Source organism: Camelus dromedarius, chromosome 24, assembly GCF_036321535.1.
Source record: "Camelus dromedarius isolate mCamDro1 chromosome 24, mCamDro1.pat, whole genome shotgun sequence".
Lineage (NCBI taxonomy): Eukaryota > Metazoa > Chordata > Mammalia > Artiodactyla > Camelidae > Camelus > Camelus dromedarius.
Window position 1 is genome coordinate 21,263,913 of NC_087459.1, and position 22,627 is coordinate 21,286,539.

Consider the following 22,627-nt stretch of genomic DNA (forward strand, 5'->3'; position numbering starts at 1 on the left):
TGTGGAGACCCTGGGAAGAATTCATCTTTTTTGCCTTTTCCAGCTGCACTCCTTCGTACATTGCCCTTACTTCCATCTTCAAAGCCAGCCGTAGTGTAAGACCTTCACCTCCCTCTCACCTTGACCCTCCTCACTCCCTTTCACTTAATAGGACCCTTGTGATTACACCTCAACAATCCACGATAACCCCCGCCTCTAAGTCATTAATGGAATCACACTTGCAAGGTCCCTTTTGCCAAGTCAAGTCATATAGTCACAGGTTCTGAGATTGAGGACAGGGACATCTTTGGGGGCCACTATTCTGCCTTCATGTGGTGTCATCAGGAAGGTGAACACACGAGGCTAGGGAGAGGGTGAGGTCAGCTTTGGATCCAGGGAGCCTGAGGTGTGTAGGACATCCAGGGGAACACCCCCCCCATCTCCAGCTTCCATCTATTCACCAAACACTAAGCACCTCCCATGACTGAGTCATTGGGGATATAAAGGTGACCACTGTACTTCACTGGTCCTAAGACACCTGATTCTGAAATCAGGATGCAGCTTTGAATCAATGACATCTTAACAACTTTAACGAGCAGGGTTTTCTTTCACAATGACACAAAGTAAGACATCTTAAAACTGAAGGCATCTTGAAGTCAAGGAAATCCAGGTCTGGGCTGGCACTAGAGTGGGCCTAATTATTATGGAAGTTGGATGCCTCATTGGAGCATCAAGTATTCCACTCGCCCCCAAGTCTTTCCTAGTTCCGAGACTGGCTCCTTCCCCCCGGGACTCCCATTTGCCCCAGGGCTCTGGTGCTCAACTCTCCTGCAACTAACAGACTCCACCAGAGCCCCAGTCCATGCACATGCTTAGCTCTCCTGGAGCAGAGTTCAGGATCCGGCCTCTCTCCCCAGGTGTAATCTCAGTCATGGAAGTCAGGCCCAGTCGTCTGCTACCTGGCTGCACATGGGAAACACCTGGGAACTTTTAAAAGATCCAACCACCAGGCCATTACCTAGACCAATTCATTCCAAATCTGTGAGGAGTAATGTTACAGCTCCCCATGAGATTCCAATAGAGAGCCTAGGCAGAGAACTAACTTGGTGTGAGTGAGAGGCATGAGGCAGCACTGCCAGTAGGTGGAAGGTGTTAAGACATACAATCAAACCTATCCATCTTCCTCCCTTCCTGCCCAGACTCTGAATTCCTTGAAGGAGACCAGACAGTTATCTCAGTTCCCTCAAAGCACTAGTCCCGTGCCAGGCAAATTGTGGGAGCCCAGGAAATGTAAGCGGCAGGGCCTCCAAGGCGAGGCAGAAAAGGCCTGGTGCCAGGAAAGGTCTGGGCCAGCACTCTGATTCACTGTGTAACCTGCAGTGAGATGCTACCCTTCTCTGTGCCTCTACAATGCATGACTGGTGCAGGTGGCCGTGAAAGGTCCATTCAAGTGCCAACACTGAATCTGGACTTTATGTAAGAGGACACTTCTGCCCAACATCTAAAGAGCTCAAGACAGTGGGGGCCAGTAAGTACCAATCTTCCTGCTCACCCTCAACAGATGTACCAGTGCTTCCAGGCCTAAAATCTTCAATTCTGGGACTCTAACCTGTACTGGCTGCAAAGCAGAAAATCTGAGGCCCTAAAAGCCAAAGACCTAAAAGCAACATAACAGGAACCCCCAGAGGACTCTGGAGAACAGCATGTAAGTGAAGGAATTTTTTAGATGGTGAACACAATCCAGATTGAGAGGCCACAGGACACCTGACAGGCCCCAGCTCCACCCTTAGGAGTAATAAACAATGTGAGGTGGTTCAACAGACTACAGAGGAACTCCCAAGGAGGAACTTCATGAGAGGAAACACTCAAGGACCAAGACAAGTCCAAAAGAGCGGAGGAGAAAGGCCAGCTTCTGGCCATCAGCAAAGTCAAGGCCCTAATACACAACTAAAGGCCTTTATTGGGAAAAGGAAGTTGACTGAAAACTGGCCCCCAATATCCTCACTGCCTGAGGCAGCCAGGGCCTCCTCCACAAAGTCCAGGAAAGAAGGGGCCACCAAACTGGGCCCTCATCAGGTTCAGGTGTAGAGGTCAAAGTCAATACGTTTGGAGTTGTAGAACTGTCCATCAGGAGGGTCCAGCTTCCGGCAATAAACACCATCTGGGAAGTAGCCTTCATTCACCCAAGTCTGCAGGAAGAGAGGGCAGAGCTAGGGCAGGACTGACAGAGTGGAGAGAGGTAGAGAAGAGGCAAAATGGAGTAGAAAGGAGCTTACCTGCATCTGGGTGCTGGTGAAGGGCCCGTACAGCTCAGCATCCCCCGTGTTCTCCCACTTATATTCCCACATCACATCCGCCAGACCATCTCCGGAAGACTCTGCTTCTAAAATAACAAGCAAAGCCACAGGGGCCTCAAGTGGCCTGCCCCCTGCCCACAACACCCCTCCTTTGCCCTACAATCTTACCTCCTCTCTGGGTAGGGGTTGGGGTCTCCAGCTCGCCCTCTGCCACTTCTTCAGCAAACATGTCCAGAGAGGGTGGTGGTGTGGGGTCAGGAGGTCCCTGGGTCCGACACCCCAATCCCTTCAGCCGCATAGCCAACCGTTCCCTTGTCTCTTGATATACTCCGAGGTTACCCTGGGCCACCATCTGGTCAGCCAACCCAGAGAGCCGGTCTAGGCGCTGAGGAGAACTGGGCCGCCCCAGCCCCTTGCTGCCCCCTTTGCTTCCTCCTCGGGCCCCTAGACGCCTCAGTGCCCCAGCCACTGTCTCTCTTGGCAACAGCAGCTCCAGAAGGCCCTCCAGGAGGGCTTGGGTGCTCAATGGTGTCTGGCCCAGACTGTCCTCCTCCTCTGAGTCTGATGGTGGGTGCTGATCAGGTGGCCGCTCCCTGATCTTTACCTGTAATGCAAAAATAGGAGAGTTTTATTTCTGACAAACTGTCTCAGGTTCCAGGCCCAACAGCACTTGCCACCTCCAGGCCCAGCCATGCCAACCCCTGGACCTCACCCAGTCAATGTTGTCCAGCCAGCTGTCTCGGATCTGAGCATCCCGGTTCAGGAAATAGTTGCCATCAGCATCAAAGTGGCCTTCCTCCATCTCCTCCTGCAGGTTGAAGGGTGTGATCCGCACACCTCCCTCACTGGGGAGCGTGGCTGCTTCCTGACCTGCACCCAAAACACAGGAGTCCCATGCTAGGTGTGCAAAAGAGACAGGAGCCTCCAGTGCTCCACAACCACAGGAGCATCTATTTATTCCTCTAGTAGAAAGTCAATTCTTGGGTATAACTCACCTTCTACATCCTCTGAGGCCAGGATGTCATATTTGCTAGACCCTTCATCATCATCATCTTCCTCATCGCTGTCCAAAGAGTGTTTGCCTTTGAAGCGGCTCCCAGGACCCCCTGCCCCAGCCACAGGATCCACCAACTGTAAGCAGGAGCCAGAAGTCGAGAGAGATGTAGGTTACTGGCTATTAGCCCCAAATATCCTAGGTTCTAGACTCAAACTGAAAATCTTTCAAACCCATTTCTCACAGCGCATGGAAACGCTAGCCCCTTCCACCCTTTCTTTGTCCCTCCAGGTTTCTCTGCTAGCTTCTAGCTCCTATTTTTCTCCCCTCACTCTTCCCCAGAACGCAGGAGTCTGGCCCCCTCACCTTCTTCTTGGGGACGCTGATTTCATCCTCATCATCCTCATCTCCCACGCCTTGGAAGGTCACTTTCCTCTTTGGCATGACTGGATAGAGGGGCCTTCCCCAAGCTGAGCCGAGGGAAAGGGTGAAGATTAGGGGAACTTGGTGAGCACAATACTCACCGCGAGAGGGCTCCCTGCACAACAAATCTTTCACCTGATCGTTACTAGATCTAGTTAGGGACAGGAGGGAACACAGAATCAAGGGCCATAAGGGGAGCTGGCAGCCAGGAGGCACCAGTCTGGCATCCGGAAGAGTTGCAGTTGCGGGGACGGAGAGGCGAACGCGCGGAGGAGCTCCCCATGGGCACTCCCACCCTGAACGAAAGATGGGTTCCTCCACGTGACCACCCCCATTCCCGGACCCCGCAGTCCTGGGAGCGAAGGTGCTCCGCGGGCTGACACCCGCTCCACCACCCCCAGCTTCCTGGAAGTCTGTGGGGCCCTGGCAGGCCCAGGACCTGGCGCCCCGGCAGCCCCGCTCCTCCCTGCGCCGAACTCCAACTCCGCTGGGTGACCCCCCCCAACTGTCTTGGGCTGTGTACAAATTCGAGAGGCGGCAGAGCCCCGGGGACTCCAGCAGTCCCACCGGCGCGCGCTCACCTAAGGATCCAGGGAAGGCGGGGGAAGAAAGGGAGAGAGGCTTTCGCCAGGGCTACATCCGGGGCACTCAGCCGCCATCACCCGGAAGAGAACTGCGGCAGGCTCCAGGGAAGGCCGGAAGTGGCTTCGCTTGGGTTAGAGCTAAGACTAACTGCGGGAACAAGCGGAAATACGCACTGAGTGGGGAAAGACACACCCACACCCACACCCCCCGCAGAAGTGACGTGAGCCGTGTGGGGCGACAATGGCGAGAAGACGGGACGTATTAACGCCTAGACCCTGATCGGACGAGGACGGCCGGAAGTGGTCTCGATTCCCTCCTACAGCAGTAGAGGCTGAGGAGAAAGTGGGGGGCACTCTACTTAAAGGGGAGCCCAGGATCACGATGGAGAAGCAAAGTCCCAGCAGGGTCAGTGGGTTGCTGCCCTAGTTTCCCTTTCCCGGGCTGAGTCGCCTTTTCCCCAGGGCTGGCTCTGCACCCATCACCATCTCATTAGAAACCCTGCCTTCCCACTGTAAGCGTCCAGTTGCCCGCTGTCTCCTAGTCTGAGGTGTGGCCTTGCTCTTGTCCCAGAGGGGATGCTCGGTTCTCCTGGTGGCTCTTGGGACACCTTCTGAACCCAGCTCCTTTTAGGACCCAGGGGAAGTCATTTACCCTACGCCTATTCCCTGCGTTAAGTTCCTGGTTTCTGAGGTGGTTAAGAGCCGTAACAGGAGAGGTGGCAGTGTGACCTGTGCCCAGTACCGAAGTCCCAGAAGTCCCTTTGCCTTCATCTCAGGTAGGCCTGGGAAAGGGCAGCAGTGAATACCCAGACTCCCCCCTCCCCCCAAGCAGGACCCTAGCCAAGTGGCCCCTACCCAGGTTTTATAATCTGGCCCAAGGGGAAGAGCTGGGTTTGGGAGGTTAGGAGGGTTAGGTTCAGTGTTGTGCGGACAAGACCTCTACCTCTTGAGGATACTGAGTCTGAATCCCAGTAGGCCAAGGCTGTGCCCAGAAAGACCCAACTAAAGCCTGAGAAGGGCAGCATGGGGGGCCCCAGCATAACCGGATGGACCACCCCTCCTCTCTCTTGCCCCTAGTTTCCTCCCAGATTGGACTACTATGAAGCAAAATCCGTGCTGTTTCTTCTGTGGGTACAAAACACAGGATCCAGACCGGTAGGGCATCCTGCTAAAGGGGGCCTGAAATACCACCTACCAACACCACTGGTTCATCCTCTGGGGAAACCTCTTTACCTGGAACACCAGGCAGACCACATGCCCCTGAGCCTCATCCTGTTAGAGAACTACCAAGTGGAGCCACACCTTGGGGCCACAGAACCCCTATGCCTTTACCATCCTGACACCAGGGGTAGAAGGTGGGCAGGCCTACAAGCTGGCAGCAGAAAACCAGGAGCTGGAAGCCTGGCTGTGGGCACTGGCTAGGGCAAGCTGGAGGTGGCTGGCTGTGCTGCTACGCCCCCTGGAGGCCCAGTACCGGGAGCTGTACCAGGGAGCTGGCCAAGATCACCCCCAGAGGACTGTGACTTCCCAGCCACCTTCAGTCCCCTCTCCAGCTTCCAGGAGTTGCATGAGCACTTTGGGAAGGAGATCCAGGTGCTGCAGGCAGTGCAAAGAGGGCTCCAAGAGGCCAGTGACAATGGAGGCAGCAGATCCCAGGCAGAGGTGGAGCTCAATCATTACCTGTTGATAAGTGACTGAGAGATGGATCAAAGGCCAAAAGGTACCTACTGGCCAAGACCAGCTGACCGCTTCAACAGACACCCAGATCCTGGCTGGCTCTATCACTCCCTCCCTCCTAGTACTTACTCTAACCCCCTTCATCAAATAACAAGGCAGGAGACGGACCCAGGTACAACAGCAGGTTCTTTTCCGGTTCCTCAAAGCGCTGTACGGGGTGGGGGCAGAGACAGAAGAAAATGTAAACACTGGGTTCCACCCCCTGGAGCTCAAGGGAAGACCCCTTACCCAGGTACGGGCTGGAGGGTTGGAAGGGAACAAGGTAAAAGGTGGGGGTTCTGGTGAGACAAAGCAGGGGAGGCCTGAGAATACAGAGAAAGGTAGATGAAGAGGAAGGAGAGCAAGGAGGGTGGTGGTGGGGAAGAGGGGGACATTTCCTGTTCCAGTGCATGTCCCCTTAAATAAACTAGAGTGCAAGAACATTGTGGAGGGAGAACCAAAGGACAGAAGATAGAGTGAACACCCCCACCCTGGGCTGACCAGGTCTTCTGTACATAATTACAACACAGAGATGTCCAGAAGTAGAGCAAGAAGAGTCTTGGCCCCCAGCCAGGAAGTGGGGGAGATAGGCAAGACTCAAGAAGGGAAAAAGGAACCCAGCTCCACTTCATGGGTAAGGGGAGTGACTGGAGTGTAAGAATCTGAAAACCGCTGACTCCCATCGCCAAGAGTCACCCCTGTGGTGACAAAAGGCCAGTCAGGACAGCACCTGGGAAGGGACCCCAGAAGGAATTGGGGCAGAAGTGACAGAGACCCCAGCTGGGCTTAACTAGAGGTGAGGGGCTCCAGATTTGCTCACTGCTGCCCCAGGGAAATGCAGCTGCCCTGTGTACTCTGACTGTCCTGGCTGTGTAGGGATCAGCAGCTGGCAAGGAAATGGGGAATCAAGCCACTTTCCTCAGAAAGAGGGACACCTGCCAAGGGGGTTGGGAGCAACACCCCAGGCCAGGCCTGCTCTTGGCTGAGGGAAAAAGGGGGCCATGCAGTCCAGCCCCAGGGCAGAGGTCAGAAGTAAGCATCCTGCCGGGCCTCTGATGCTGACGACCTGTCCCCGCCGTCCTGGGGGGCAGGGGGCCCATCTGCTTTCCGACGCAGCGAGAGCTTCTTGCCTTGGGCCTTCTTCTCCTGCTTCTGCCGCTCCTTCTCCTGCTTCTGCTGCTCCTTCTCTTGCTTCTGCCGTTCCTTCTCCTGCTTCTCCCGCTCTTTCTCCTGTTTCTGCCGCTCCTTCTCACGTTCCTTTTCCTGTTTTTGCCGTTCTTTCTCCTGCCTGCGGGTCTCCTTGCTGGGAGCCAGTGGGGTGCTGTTGCCAGTAGGTGAAGGAAGAGATGGACGCAGTCCCTCAGCGGTGACCACAGGCCCTGGGGCAGGCCCAGCACTGGCCCTGCGGGCAGGAGGGGGTGGGGAGGGGGCGCCTCCAGCGGCCCGGGAGCCTCGGCTCTTGAGGCCAGGGAGGCTAAGGAGGCTGGAGGAAGGGCCCAGGGGTGGCTGCTGCCGACGTCGCTCCTCATGGATTGCCCGGGAACCATGCAGTCTCCGTGAGGGCCGGTACTGCAGTTCGCCCCGGGTTTCCCGCCACTTCTTGAGCTGGGCTGTGTTCTCTCGCTCAATCAGTGCTTCTGTCACTGGGAGGTTGGTCACCTAGACAGAGAAGAAACAGGTACTAAAATGAAAATGGGGATGGCGATGGGGATGGGCTGAAGCAGGTGTGAGGTATGCTAAGGCCAGCACCTACCTCATGCACCAGGAAGTCCTCCTGCATGCACTGTTGGGGCAGGTTGCGCAGCTGCTCCATGGTTTCATACATGCCTTGGCAGGAACGCAGCTTCTCCACTGAGCCCAGCGTGTGCCGCAGCAGCACCAGGGCCACCCGGAAGATGATCTTGACACCTGCAGGGTCAAAAAGAAGACAGCCTGGGTGATCAGCCTGGGATCTCAGCCTGTCCCAATCAGGAGGTACACACAGACCCCATCCCTGTCTACAGCCAACCTTATGGGTGAGAAGACTGAGGACCCAAGAAGCAAAATAAACTGCCATGGGTTTCAGGTTCCTGGGAGGTAGAGCAAACTATGGGCTGGTGGCAAAGCCAACAAGACCAGGGCTCAGTTTCTCCAGCCCCCAGACTTCTTGTAGTGAAGTGTAGGCCCACCAAGTACCTTCTGTCAGCGGGCTACCCTCTCTCTGGCAGCCACCATGGAATCCCCAGCCCCCTCAAGGCCCAAATGGCTACAGAATCACCTTCACAGAAGAACATATCCCAGACACGCAGCACTGAAGCCCAGGGCAGGGTGCGGGCGAAGATGCACATGAACCATTCTGTCATGTAGAGCACAGGGTCAATGCGCTGCCGTCGCAGGTGCCGATGTGCCAGCGGGGAGGCCCGGCGCAACAGTGCAAAAAAGATTTCTCCATCCAGCTGAATGGCCTCCTGGAGGTGGGACGAGCCATCAGGTGAGGCCTGCTGTGGCCCCCCCTTGGGGTAGAACTAGTCTTGGGGTAGGGGATCCTCACCTCAGTGGGAGAGGTCCAGAGCAGAGGGACAGAGTGGCACAGGGTGAGGCAGGACAAGGACCACTCTGCAGCCTTAGGGAAAAGTCACAGCCCCAACTGCACCCAGCCTTCAGACACTTACCAGCCCTGCACTATAGTAACCGGGGAGGTACTTGTCACAGATCTGCACCAGGCACCAAAAGGCTTGCTGGGAAGGGCAGGAACAAGGAGAGAGGGATGGAGCCTGAGAAACAGGGAGCAGGAAGCTCCCCCATCACCACTGCAGGCCAAGATCCTCCCAGCCCCTCCCCAACCAGGACCAGCATCTGCTGACCTCAGCAGGCATGTGCATGAGCAGCACTGCAGCCACGGGGGCCTGGGCCTGGCAGTAGCCCTCATCCGGCCGGTAGATAGTGTAGGCCTTCAGGATTCGATACAGGTCCTGTTGCCTATGGATATTGAGAAAGACCATGAAGGCAATCACAGGAGTTGGGAGCTCTCTGCCCCAAATAAACCCACCCCCACCAACCACATCAAGAGCTGCCCTATGATTGTGTTCCAGATCAACCTCACACCTTGACCATCACACCACACACCTCCATCCAGCTTCCTAATCCTGCCTATCAAGTTTAAGCCAAAGACTCAGACTATAATATAAGCTTTATTCCAGGCTCCAGACTTCCACCCTTGCCTGCACACCCACGTGCTCCCTACCCATTCCCCAGCACAGACTGTGCTCTCTCTCCATCTGCCACCATCCTATAAACCCTCAAGGTCACCTTCTTCAGGAAGCTTTCAACAGTGCAGCACCAGCCTGCCTCCAGCACTGTCTGAATGTTTTTACCACCCCAGAGCAGGAGCTCCCCCAGGGCATGGCCTGCCTTATCTGTCTCACTGGATTTCATCAGTTCCCCCAGGGCAGGGCCCTGGTTTTTGGTGAATGCTTGGGAAACCAGCTATGCCTCAGACCTTTCTCTTGTCTCTGCATCCAAAATAAACTGCCCTAGACCTCTTCCTCTTCCTTGAGGGTGCCCCACTGCTGTGCATGGGAATTCCATCCACTCAGCCCCACGTCAGAAAACAGAGAGCCTTCCATCACTCCCCACAGCTAATCAAGTGTTATCAACACCACATTCTGAATTTCATTCATCTCTATTCCCTATCTCCACCTCCCAGCCAGTGAGCAGCTCAGACCTTCATCTCTTACCCAGGAAAATGTAATAACATCCCAAATCCTCTCCCTGCCTCCAGTCACCCACTCATGACCACTGCTTACAATAGTGTTTCCCAAAATTGTCATTGAAGTGTGATCTTCATTTGTGGTATATCTGCATGCCACCCCTACTATTATCTACTTAATTTTTTTTCTCCAGTCTGCAATAGCATCCTTGAAATGACAGGTTTGATAATACTAGTTATCTTACCTAATGCATATTAAAATAAACATGTAACTTCCCATGCTACATTCACCTACCAGATTGTCTCTGTGCCACCACCTTCTCCCCTGTTGCTGTGGGTGAACTATCTGTGATCCTGGCCAACCACAGCCTTTCCACTTGGGCACTGCATCCCATCTCCTAACCTACACAGGCCATCCCTCCAGCAACCTTCCCATCACTCGTGTATCATCAATTTTTCTCAATCTACTAGATCGTTCCTGTTGGCATACCAACATCTGTCATTTCCTCCAGCTTAAAAAACAAAACAAAACAAAAACCTCCCTTTATCCTATTTCCCCTCCAAATATCACACCATTTCTTTCCTACCTATTCAGTAAAAAAAAAAAAAAAAAAAAACCCAGAGTACAGACCTGCTATCTTCAATTTCTTTCCTTCCATTCTTCAATCAGGTTTTAACCCACTGCTCTACACAAAACTGCTTTTATCAATGTCACCAATGACCCTCACATTCCTAAATCTAGAGATCGATTTGCAGACTTGACTTTACTTGACCCATCAGCAACATTTCCTACAGCTGATCCTGAAACCACTCTTGATTTTGCTTCTAGGAATCATACTCTCCTGGTTCTCCTCATACCTCACCAGCTTCTCCTGCTAGTCCTTCTCCTTTACTGGTTCTTTCTCATCTTCCCCTTCTTGAAATGTTGGAGCTGCAGGGCTCAATCTTTGAACAGCTTCCTTTCATAGCTATACCTGCTGCCTTAATGACCTCATCCAGACCGATGGGGGAGATTTAGTCCCACGTAAAGGCTGACAACTTTAAATTTCCAAATTATTTCCAGTTTAAACCTCTAACCGAAATCCAAACTTATATAATACTGGACATCCAGTTTACTTGGCATCTCCATCTGTATGTCCAAGAAGTATTTCAAACTTCACATTCCAAAAATGAGCTCCTGATACATCCTCAAATCTACTTTTCCCCCAGTTTTCCCCATCCATATCAGTATATTGCAACTCCATTCTTCTAGTTTTCTAAGAAAAATGTCGAAAAACATTAAGAGTCTTCCGTAACTACTCTCATACACACTCCATGTCTAATCCACTGGTAAATCCTTTAGGCTCTACCTTCAAAACATATCCAGACTCCAACCACTTCTCCCCATCACCCCACTGCTATCATCCTGGTCTGTCTGTCATCGTCTCTATCCTGGATTATGAAAACAGTCTCCTAAATGGTCTCTCTGCTTCTACCTTTGTCTCCTATGGTCTGTCCTCAGCACAGCAACCAGAACGATCCTTTTAAAACACAAGTCAGATCAAGTCACTTGTAACCCCATCTCTAGTCACATTCTCTATCCCCTTTTCTTGCTTTAAACTCTTCCTTAATATTTACCATCACTGTACATACAACATACTTTCCTTCTTTATCTTACCTACTGTCTATCACTACTAACTATAATAAGCCCCCTGAGGGCAGGAGTTTTTGTCTTTTGCTCACCACTATCATCTGTGACTAAAACAGGACCTGGCTGATAGCATGTGCTTGATAAATATCTGCTGAAAGGATGAACTTATTGATAAAAAAAAAAAGTCCATCCACATGCTCCCTCAAGCTGAGAACCACCTAAAAACATCTTGCACACAGCTATGGAGCAGTATATAGACTTCCTGAGGAAGCCTGGCATACAGAACAAAACTCAAGGCTCTTGGCAGAACATTTAAGGGCCTTGGTGATCTGGCCCTAAACTGTTTTTCCAGCCTCAGCTCTACCCAACTCCACTGCCCAGACACAGCTTACATAACCCTTAAGCCAGGAAAAACCTGGCTCCCATCTACCCTTCCAAACCCAGCTCAAATGCAGCCTCTTCAATGAACCTGTGATGTGGCTCCCCATCCCCTCACCAGCACCTCCCCCTCATCACTCTGAGTCAGAGTCTCCCTCCTAGGACATTTCCTTCAATATGGCTTGACACACAATCCATTAAGGACCATTCCTGTGGAAGTCCTAGAAGGCTTTCAACCCAGCCCCTATATCTACCTGGAGCTCTCAACAAATGTTTGCTGACTGACTCAGTCAGGTCACCTTACCCATGCCCGCCTCGAGCAGCAAACATCTCGTGGAAAGGGAACTGGCGGTGCAAGTCCTTCTCAATCACATCCAGCCACTTGGGGTCCCCAGGAGCCCGTTCCAGCTCCTGCAGAGGAACAGCAGCAATTATCTCCAATCTGGAGGAACTAATGACACCCTTCACACAGACAATGTCACAGGTCCCCACACCCTGGAGCTGTGCACACCTCAAACTTGCCCGGGTTCTGCTCCAGGAGTTCCTTGCTGTTGGACAGGTACTGCCAGGCTTTGGCTCTGAGAGAGGAGGGGATCCCCTTCCGGCAGCGCAGCTTCACCTACGCAGAGTCCATGCAGGGGAACAGCCTCAGTGGCGGGCACAGCCTCCAAGCTTTCCCCAGCAGTCCTCAGGCTCCCTGGGACACCCATCCCACATCCCATGGGCTTAACACCATTGGACCTGGCCTGGCCTTCTGTCTTTAGCTACTCTTCCCCCCAAGCCCAAGTACTACCTACCCCCAACATGGTCCAGAGAGCAGAAACTATCAGGTTCCTGGGCTTCTCCAGAGCACACAGGCCCTCCCTGCCCCCCCCACACACCCTCTGTGTCCGTTGCCCTGCCCACCACTCAGCCTTCTCAAACCTTCTGGAAACGCCGTGACAGCCACTTATCCCAGTTACTGAACATCTCCAGCCATTTGAGCTCCCGCTGCCGAGCCACATCCACAGGAATAGAGCTCTCTCTGAGGACATGAGGAGTATGGAAGGGGTCAGTAGTATAAAACCTGGCTTTCTAGGGGAACTGAGGCAAGCCAACTCCCCAAGTTCAAATGAGAGACCAGAACATAAAAGCATTTTGTGAGCTACCAATACCAAACAGCAGGATGTCTGGCCACTTGGCCATCCAAGGCCCTAATTCACCATACTGGAAGAAATTCCCTTTGGAAGGAATCTCTGAACAGAGATCGCGTTCTCATGTTGGATCTCTATACAGACACTGTGTTCAAATCCCACTTCTGACACATACAAGTTTGGGAAGAGAGTATGGAATATTTAAAAGCTACATTCTGCATTAGACCTGGATCCAAGTTCTAGCTTTACTACTTACTCACTGTGTGGTCTTGGGCTAGTCACTAAATTCCTCTAAGCCTCAATTTCCTCATTTGTAAGATGCAGAGAAAAACAATATCTACCTAAGAGATTATATGAAATAACACAAAGCAGGGACACAGTTAAGTGACAGCAATTATTATCCATAAAATAAAATAAAGAACAAATACACTTCCCTGTCTCCTTAGAAGCAACTGTGTGAGTTTCCTTCTACCAGACTCTAGAGAGCCTTTGGACCATCTGCAATTTCCTCTACCTCCTCCTCCCTGAAATCGCCCCAGATTAACAAACAAAGGAAGCTTTCCTTGCACTGTTCGCTCACTGTTCTGTCAGAGCTTCGCACTCAAGATACCCCCTCAGTCCTGAAACAGTTACTCGTGGGAGCCAGTACCAGGAAGTGAGTGGAGTGGAAGAAAGAGCTTGGGTGTCAGACAGACTTAAGCTCAAATCCCAGTTCTGTTCCTTAGAAGTTGGGGAGTCTTGGCAAGTGATAACCTAATTCTCTTTCCTCTCTGTAAAAAGGAATGCCACCACTTACATCACAAAGTTATGAGAGGACTATTGAGAAACTGCATATAAAGGACTGTTAAATGGGAGGTTTAATGTTAGTTTCTCTGGTCCTAGAAGCTCCTTAAACAGAAAGATCATTTCTCATTAATCTCTATCATAAGTCAATTTCAAACTCTACTAAAGGCCAGGAAGAGTAAGATACCTTTCCCGCCCTTAAAAGGCCACAAGCTAGCAGGGAAGATAACTGCAGTATGGTGAGGGAAATGCAATGACAAGGATGCACAGAAAAGGCACTAATTGGAGTACGGGCAATGGATATCAGGGAAAGCTTCCTGGAGGAAGGAACATCTGAGGTAAGCCATGAAGGAGAGTAGAACATACCAGGAAAAGACAGAGAGAAGGGCATTTCTGGCTGATGGTATAGCCTGAGTATGAAGGGAAAAAGACTTCAATCACTTCGACAGGATCACAGCACATGGTGAGAAGTGGAAAAGAAGACCTGAGAGGCAGGCAGAGCCAGATAATAGGAGCCTGTGTTCAGGCTAAAGCACTTGGATTTTATCTGGTGGACAGTAGCCACTAAAAGGTTTTAAGGTAACGTGTGCCACAGTCAGCCTTGCCTCAGAAGTAGATTCTGTCAGCATGTAAGATGGATTTTAAAGGACAAAATCACAAAACACAGAATCAGCACCCAGCACAGTGCCTGGTACACAAGAGGGGCTCACTAAAATCCAATTCAATCCAAGTTCCTTAGGGCAGCATAGTATTAAGGAGAGTGCTGTTGGTCACAGAGATCCGAATTATTTGAGTGGGGCAATTCACTCAGTTGCTCTAATCCTGTTTCTTCACCTATTAATTTGACACAATAATGCATCCATCATGCATGGGAAAGCACCAGAGTCAAATTTCAGTTGCCCACCCCACACAGGACTGTGAATATTGGTGCTCAAAGATTTTACGAATTTCTTGTTGGATTATAAACCCTGCCTAGAATATCCTCCCACAGGGCTTCCCCCAACACCAGGCAGGCAGGTCCCCCTGATCCCAACACGCAGAGCCATGACTAAATCCTACTCATTCTTCAGATTCATCAGCTCAGTTGAATTCCCAGACTGGGCAAGATTCCTTCCCTAGGTGTTCACAAAACCCTGTGATGATCTCTAGGCTAAATGTAACATATTATATTGAAACCAACTGTTTAAGTATTTGTCTCTCCCTCTAGATGATGAGCACCTTGAAACAACCATTCTATCCTTAGTACCCAGCATAGGGCCTGGCACTGGGGGTCTCAGGTGATGCTGTTAAAGGGGTACAGGAACAATGGGCAGGATCCAAAGAGAGGGAAGGAAGAAGCCAGAAGCAATCACACCCCCACCTTAGGAGTGACTCAGGCCCCTGGAGGGAACTAGGAAAGAGTAAGCCGGGCTGAGGAGATGAGGAAATGGGGAAGAGGCCTCCCCCACCTCCTTTCCTTCAATGAAAACACAAGACTGCCTTTCTCTGTTTCACAGAGGGGCCTTGCCTTCAGAGTGTCCCCTCCATCCAGACATCCCCATCTCACCACCCTATCAGACCAAGGGTTATGGGGAAGAGAAGGTGCCTCCATCCCTCCACACTTTCCCCCTAAGGCACCAAAGATCTCCACCAGAACCCCTGTCCAGCCAGCCCTCCAGAATATCTGGCCTGTGGCTGGAGTTGCCCATTGAAGAGCTGGGACAACCTAAGATATCATCTCATTCAACTTTTCACCTCATAGAGGAGGAAAGTGAGGCAGGGAAATGAGGAAGACACTAAGTCAAGGGCACACAACACACCAAAAGCTTAAGCAAGGCTTAGGCTCAGATCCAGAACTCCAGACACCTGGTCTGAAACCCTAACACGCCAGTGCCAAAGAAACCTCAGGATGCTCTAGGCAAGACAGATTGCTAAGAAGCCCACTCCCACTAATCACCCCCTGGATCCTCAGAAGAGGATGGGCTGCCAGAGTATGGGCAAGATGTATCATTTCCTCCTCCCCCAACCTCTGCTTCCCTGAAGCAGTCCTACTGGGTGCCCACTGGGTACTCACAGGCTGCCGGAATACTGGCTGCCCCCCAGGAAGCCATACTTGTCCGTCTTGCGCAGAGCCAGCCCATTTATCTCTGAGTCTGAGCCCATGGAGCTCACATCATCCGCCAAGGACTCTAAGGTCCCAGACATGAGGCTCACGGAGTCCAAGTAGCTCAGAGTGTCTGGGGCCTGCCCTCGAGGCCCAGAGATGCCAGGTCCCAGGCTGGACGTGGAGCCTAGGTCCTGAGAGTTTTCAGCAGGCTCTGGAGCTGGGGTCACGGTCACGACAGCTACCAGAGCCTCACATGTCCCTGGAGGGCCTGTTCCAGGCCCTGAGGGGTCCTCTGGAGCCTGTCCTGTTGATGCTGATGTTGCTGCTGCAGCTCCATGTCCACTTGTCACCTGTCCTGCTGTCACTGCTGCAACCCGTGAAGTCACTCCTGAGGCCACTGTGGTTCCCGACTTGGGGGCAAGCGGGGGTTTGGAGGTCAGGGCCCCAGGAGCCGTTCTGGAAGAGGTCCTGGTGGGGTTCCCGGTAAGGGTACCTGGTCCAGGCGCGGGTGAGATTCCGGCCTCCTCCGTCTTTGGAGAGTCTGCCCCTGGGGCCAGAGCCTTAGACATCTCGGCTCCTGCCACAGCCTGGGGCGCCAAGGGCTCTGGACCGGAGACCTGCACCTTCGGGGCTTCGGGTGAGGCCTCCAGAGTCAGCACCACCACCGTGCTGCCTGTGACCATCGGACCCGAGGCCAAGGCCGAGGCCTGGGTCGGACCCGGTACCCATGCGGGCTGCGCCTCCCCGGGGGCAACCAGAGTGACCGGGGCCGAAATGGCCGTGGTCACTGGCGGCCCCGGAGCCACCACCACGACGGACCCAGCCCGGGAGCTGCGGGGCGGCGGCGAAGGGGCCGCGGGGGCGCCATGACGGCGCGGCGGGGCCACCAGAGGCGCCGGGCCGGTCTCCATGGCCGCGGGCCGCCCCTCACATCCCCCCGCCGGGGCGGCCGCAAGAGGCGCCGCCCCTCAGGCCGCTCCGCGCCGCCTGCCGAGAAAGGGGAGAGGGCGAAGGGCGCGGCCCGGCGCGCGCTGGGGTCAGGGGCGGCGCGCGGGCAGCTGCCAAGCGCGCGGAGGCGGGGCAGGGGTCCGGGGATGCCAGGCGTCGGGGTCTCCCTCTCGCTCTCTCACCCGTCTCGATCTCTCGCCGCCGCCCCCTCCCTCCCGCTTCGGGCGAGCAGCCGACCTCGCGCCTGCGCATACGCCCCGGTGCCGGCCAAGCGGCCAGCGTTTCGGCGTTCCACGCCTGCGCGCGGGCGGTCCCATCGCGCTCCTTTTTCCTCCCGCCTCGTCAGAGGGCTCAGACGAATAATAGGAGAGAGGGAACTGGGTTTCTACCAATCGTTGGAAGGGTGGGTGGGGTTGGAGGTGGGAAGGGGGTGGGTAATTTAGGAAGAGGAAATGGAGAAGGCGGAGGGCTCTAAAAGCCAATGAGAGGGCGCGTGAAGGCAGGAGGAGGTGGAACGAAGGAAGTAACTAATAGCAAAGCGGGAAGCTTAACCTCCTGGCCAATAAAGATGGCTGAATAGTGAATGACGGCGGAAGGAGGCGGGTGCTGTGCGAGGAGAGGCAGGGCTGGCTCATAGGAATAATTAAAAGAGAGCCAATGAAAAGGGAAGTAGGCGGAGGTCAAATTGACAGACAATAATGTCTATTTAGGCAATGACAGACAGTATCCGCTGTCAATAGGAGCTGAGGAATTGAGGAATTCTTTAGGTCTCCCAAGAAGGTCAGGAAGAAATGACAGCTGAGGGGGGCGGGGGACCAGGGCAAATTTGCGATTAATGTGCCTCAGTAGCCAATAAGCTCATTCTCTCACTTTAGCAACGGGAGGAAGATAGATAGCTGTATCAGCCAATGGCAGCATCCAAAGAGTAGGGGCGCTGCCAGCAGGCGGTGCCAGGTCAGGGATATCGGTGACAATCCGAGACAAGCGCGGGAGAGGGGTGACAGTTGGGGACAGGGCGGAGAGAGGGCGGGGGCCGGGAGTATTGGTGCATTCCTTAGCCAATAAGAGCGCCGCGCTGCCCTGCCTGAGTCCTTTCTTGGTCCCCATTCTCCATTCAGCTCCCAAGCCCACCACAGATCCAGTGCCCTGATAAAGTACTCTCGACCTCCACTCTGTCTCTAAGTCTTAGCCTGGTCCTCAACCAACCCCAGCACTCCAAGCCCAGGCGACTATAACCAGAGCCCTAAAATCCTTTAAGCTACTCATCTCTCTGGGTCCGCCATCCCCGGCAGGAATCCCAAACCCCAAGTCCCTCTCTTCAGCCCCAACTATCTGAGCTCCTCCCCAGAATCTGGGCTCCAATTCCTGGGACTTCGTCCTCTGAGTGGCCCACCTCCCCTATTCTACTGGGGTCCCAGACCACAAACCATGAATTCCCAATACCATGAACTCCCATATCTGTGTTCTTATTCTTTAGGGGATCTAGGACCCGTCCCATCACCTACTTCCCTGTCATTGACACACCTCTCTGTGCTCTGCATTCTCTGCTAAAAAAACAAAAACAAAAAACAAACAAACAAAAACCAGACCCCAATCTCATCAGCCACCCTTCTCCAGAGGCTACCCTAGACCACAAACACAAAGCCCTGACTTTACCAGCCCCTCCTGTCTCTGGTCCCCAGTCCCTGGAGCCCCAGGATTCAAGATTCAGCCTCAGGAGAGCTTCAATTTCCATACAAAGTCCACCATCCTGAAATTTCAGTCAAGCCTAGCTCCCAGCTTCCCAATTTTTTGGTTTCTGAGTTCTTTGAGGCACTGCACTCCAAGCTCAGACTCAGATCCTGTGAACTCCAGCGTCTGAGATATGTTGCTTCTGATCTCCTTCTCCTCAACTTCCCCACCTTCCATTTGGCTCCAGCTTCCTGAGCACTTCCCCCATTACCTTCTTTGGAGTTCTCCTCCCCTCCCAGAACCCAGCAATAAGTGGGCTCCTCCCTGGGCCTGGACCCCCATGGTAACCATATAAGGTTAGGCAGCTGTCAGCTAAGGCAGGGAGGGGCAGTTCAGGAGGCCAAGGGCAGCTGCTAAGTTTAGGGTGGCTCCTTCTCTCTTCTTAGAGACAACAGGTGCCTGGACCCCAGTGCCCAGAAAAGAACATGTCTTAGAGGCATTGGCATGAGGCTGGAGGAGGGGGAGGGAAGGAGGCAACTTCCTCAGGACATCAGGCCCTAGAGATAGCAGGAGGAGGAGGAGATGAATGTCCGTGCCAAACTTGGGCCTCCTGGGGCTTCCTCAGCCACTGTTTCCCCAGACCTCCACTGAATGGAATGGACTGGGACACTGAGGCCCAGATGGGTGGGAGAGGTTACCTCAAAGTCACACAATCAACCTAGCTGGTTCTTGCCCAGATTGGAGAGAGAAGCCATTGGCCCATCCCAGCCACCCAGGAGGAGGTGACCAATCAGTTTCCCTCTTGGTGTCTTTGACTCTCCCAAGAGTTCCAACTTTCACACTGGTATCCAAAAAAGTGATTATAGACTCTCACTAGACCATGTCCTTCTCCTGTTTCAAACTTTTTCAAGGCTTCCAGGGCCTCAGCCTGGCACTGAAGACCCTCCTGTGTCTGACCCCCTGGTATCCTCTGCTCAAGCCCAACACAATTCTGGGGAGCTAAACACTCCTGATCTTTCACGATTCCAGGCCTTTGCCCATCGGTGCCCTCTGCTTAGCATGCCTGCTCCTCCACTTTCACCTGACTCACTTCTACTGGCCTCCGTAAATCCATTCCCATACTCCTGGATAGGGCTGCTATGCCCTCTACTTCTGTACTCCTGTCCAGCTGGTGTGTCATTTCCGCGGCTAGACTGTAAGTACCACCAAGGCAGGGCCTGAATATTAATTATAATGATTATACTTCACTAACTGTTTTGAAATAGCGTTCACATCCACAAGTTCGGGGGTGGGATGGGAATTATGTCCCCATTTTATAGAGGGGGAAACAAGGACCCAGGGAGTTGAAGCAAAAAGCCCAAGATCCCAGAGCAGGCTCTCTGCTCCAGGCTGTCTAGTCTCTTCATACCTAGTGACTCCATGCTCCAAATATATCCTTATAAAATCCCCCCTCTCCTTGAAGGGGATGTAGAAGAACTTTCTGATCCTTCAGCTTCCCCAGATGGATCCCTCCCACCTTTAAACTCTACCCCTACCCCTACATATACCTACACTCAACTATGAACTCCACAATGGGGTAGGGAGATTATATTTGCCAAAGTGCACCCACAAATCACAGCCCAGAGCCTGGCACACTAAATGCTCAATAAACTTACTGGGTTTTAATCTGGGCCCACCCCACTCATCTCTCTCCTAGTACTGCGCCTTAGCCTGGATCTTCTCTGAACTTTGGTACATTCCAGTCCCCTTCATGGAGAAAGAACATCCCTTCCTGCCCAAGTCCTAGTGAGACATGCATCCCAAGACCCACTCCCTCCTCCCTCCCTGAGCTCCAGCTGCTGCGGGCCCTCCAAGAAAGGAGAGGCCCTGAGCTGGGCTATTTTGGTACCTGGGGTGGGCACCCACAGGGCTAAGGTTACCCTGGTATGTTAAGGGCTCCCTGGGGCAGGACTATATAACTCCAGAGGGACCGCCCCAGGCTGACTCTCTGCTCCTTTCCAGCCAGAGCCACTGCCTTGCCCCCAGGAGACCTAAAACATGGTGAGTGAGAATCCCCCAGCCCTTCCCAGATCCCTCAGACCTCAGGGCAGCCTCAGCCTTTGGAAGAAAGTAGCTGGTTCCCAGTCAGCAAGAGAAAAAAAAGATGAATCTTCCTTTTCTTGGTATCACTAAGGGGAATGTCCAGAATGATACCCTGAAGGACCAAACCAAGAGTAATCTGCCCAGACACTCCACCCACAGGAACCCAGTCCCTCTCAAAGCATGCATCATACCTTCCTGCACTCCATCTTCCTAAAACCCCCTGGGACCAGCCAGGCAGGGATTCTCACTCCCATTCTATAAATGAGAAAGTAGACGTTCAGACAAGGTGAATGAGTGGATCAGGGTCACACAGCAAGTCTGTGAGGAGGCAGGCTCAGGGCACTGAGACGGGGAGGTACGTTCCAATTGTTGGCTAGGATGGAAGGATGGAGACCTGAGGGCTATGGATAGGAATTTGGGATACAACTGAAGCAAGTCCCCTCAGCAAAGAGGTCCTAAGGAAGGGGAAGTCTAGAGCCAGAAGTTACTTTAGAAGAATGGACTCAAAGAACCCTGAATCTAATCCATTGCCTCCAGAGAGGAGTAGGGATTGGCCCATGAGCCCTTCTGCCCCACCTTAACCCCTCAGGCACCCAAGAAGGCCAGAAGAAGGGCAGCAGCAGAGGGCGGAAGCTCCAATGTCTTCTCCATGTTCGATCAGACTCAGATCCAGGAGTTCAAGGAGGTAAGTGTGGGAAGAAAGGAGAATGAAGGCTGATCAAAGGCACCCCCTGCTGCCCCTCCTCCCCCCCCCCCCAGAATGTGCACCTGTTCTGGGGGGAGGGGAAGAGTTTAGAATTCCTTTTTCCCCTCTCTGCTTGGAGTGTAAGAGTGTGGCTGGCTGGGGGCCCAGAATCTGATCTGCCTGGGGTAAGGATGCTGCAGCCTAGCCATAGGGATCCTAACCTCCCTACTCCTGCCCTCCACAGGCCTTCACGGTAATCGACCAGAACCGTGATGGCATTATTGACAAGGAAGACCTGCGGGACACCTTCGCAGCCATGGGTGAGCCTCCTACCCAACCAGCAACCAGTAAAGATTCAAGGCTGCAGAGTCATGGGAATTCAGCAGCCTCGTGTTCCAGCCCTGCTGGATCCACACTGGGCCTCAGTTTACCCATATGAAAAATGGGTGGGATGATGTGAATTCATGGGAAGCATCATCCTCTGGCCCCAAGACCCCACTCCAGCCCATGCTTCCCCCATCCTAATCCAGGGCGTCTGAATGTGAAGAATGAGGAGCTAGATGCCATGATGAAGGAAGCTAGCGGACCCATCAACTTCACTGTCTTCCTGACCATGTTTGGGGAGAAACTCAAAGGTGAATGAAGTATCCCGGGTCCAAGCCCCCAGCTGTCTCTCCCTAGACCTTTCAGGCACTGACCCCTTAGCAACCCTTCAGCTTCATGTGCCCTCTGACCCCCAGGTGCTGACCCTGAGGATGTGATCACTGGAGCCTTCAAGGTCCTGGACCCTGAGGGGAAGGGCACCATCAAGAAGAAATTGTAAGTGACCCCCTCCAGCTGTTCTCACACAGAAAGCATCCTTAAATCCTACAAAGAGTTAGGCATTGCCAGGGATGAGGGAGAAATTAGGACTGTGGAAGTGGGCAAGGATTAAATTTTCACAGCACATATAGGGAAGGGCAAAAGGAGGGAGGCCAGAGTGTTTGGGAGACCAATGAGGAATCCAGAGTGAGCCTGGTTTTCAAGGCGAGACTGGGAGTAGCAATAGGGATGAGATGGGAGGTAGTAGAAAGGCCTCACCAAGCCCAATCTCAACTCCCTGTATGTCGCCTCTCTCCAGCCTGGAGGAGTTGCTCACCACGCAGTGTGACCGCTTCTCCCAGGAAGAGGTGAGTGGGGGAGGGGCCCAAGAGAAGTCGAGGGATGGGGGAGGGTGGCCTAAGAACCGGTTGGAGATACCATGACACCTTTTCCCCAGATCAAGAACATGTGGCAGGCCTTCCCCCCTGACGTGGGCGGCAACGTAGATTACAAGAACATCTGCTACGTCATCACGCATGGCGACGCCAAGGACCAGGAGTAGGGGGTTCTCTTAGGCCTCTGCTGGCCAACGCCTTCCTGCCAGTTCGACTCCCCCACCCCGACTCCTAATAAATTGTACTGGTCTTGTTTCTTATCCGCGGCGCCTTCAGTGCATTTGTGCGAGCGGGACTCAGGTGGGAGGCTGGACTGAAACACTGGCTGGCTCTAAACGAGTACCCAGCAAATGA

The 22,627-nt window shown here is 53.2% G+C and overlaps 3 protein-coding genes and 2 long non-coding RNA genes across 5 annotated transcripts; 3 read left to right on the forward strand and 2 right to left on the reverse strand.

Annotated features, from left to right (window-relative positions):
* Window positions 1-1,919: 1,919 nt before the first annotated feature.
* On the reverse strand, window positions 1,920-4,408 carry CD2BP2 (CD2 cytoplasmic tail binding protein 2). The gene is made up of 7 exons (XM_010996164.3): window positions 4,275-4,408; window positions 3,637-3,740; window positions 3,272-3,407; window positions 2,989-3,146; window positions 2,445-2,880; window positions 2,256-2,362; window positions 1,920-2,168 (listed from the first exon to the last, which is right to left on the reverse strand). The coding sequence occupies exons 2-7, from the start codon at window positions 3,712-3,714 to the stop codon at window positions 2,058-2,060; spliced, it is 1,026 nt and encodes a 341-aa protein (XP_010994466.1). The 5' UTR covers window positions 3,715-3,740; window positions 4,275-4,408; the 3' UTR covers window positions 1,920-2,057.
* Window positions 4,409-4,556: 148 nt separating this feature from the next.
* LOC116147197 (uncharacterized) lies at window positions 4,557-6,970 on the forward strand. The gene is made up of 2 exons (XR_004130689.2): window positions 4,557-5,053; window positions 5,355-6,970. It is a non-coding gene; the product is annotated as an uncharacterized LOC116147197 (long non-coding RNA).
* On the reverse strand, window positions 6,123-16,926 carry TBC1D10B (TBC1 domain family member 10B). Its single transcript, XM_010996163.3, has 9 exons — window positions 15,659-16,926; window positions 12,614-12,713; window positions 12,201-12,308; window positions 11,994-12,100; window positions 8,837-8,951; window positions 8,645-8,710; window positions 8,251-8,440; window positions 7,747-7,901; window positions 6,123-7,652 (listed from the first exon to the last, which is right to left on the reverse strand). The coding sequence occupies exons 1-9, from the start codon at window positions 16,600-16,602 to the stop codon at window positions 7,020-7,022; spliced, it is 2,418 nt and encodes an 805-aa protein (XP_010994465.3). The 5' UTR covers window positions 16,603-16,926; the 3' UTR covers window positions 6,123-7,019.
* On the forward strand, window positions 8,338-9,167 carry LOC135319221 (uncharacterized). The gene is made up of 2 exons (XR_010377687.1): window positions 8,338-8,463; window positions 9,065-9,167. It is a non-coding gene; the product is annotated as an uncharacterized LOC135319221 (long non-coding RNA).
* A 3,334-nt stretch (window positions 16,927-20,260) lies between the features above and the next one.
* Window positions 20,261-22,533, forward strand: MYL11 (myosin light chain 11). Its single transcript, XM_010996162.3, has 7 exons — window positions 20,261-20,350; window positions 20,982-21,077; window positions 21,322-21,397; window positions 21,608-21,712; window positions 21,818-21,896; window positions 22,198-22,246; window positions 22,336-22,533. The coding sequence occupies exons 1-7, from the start codon at window positions 20,348-20,350 to the stop codon at window positions 22,438-22,440; spliced, it is 513 nt and encodes a 170-aa protein (XP_010994464.1). The 5' UTR covers window positions 20,261-20,347; the 3' UTR covers window positions 22,441-22,533.
* The last annotated feature ends 94 nt before the right edge of the window (window positions 22,534-22,627 follow it).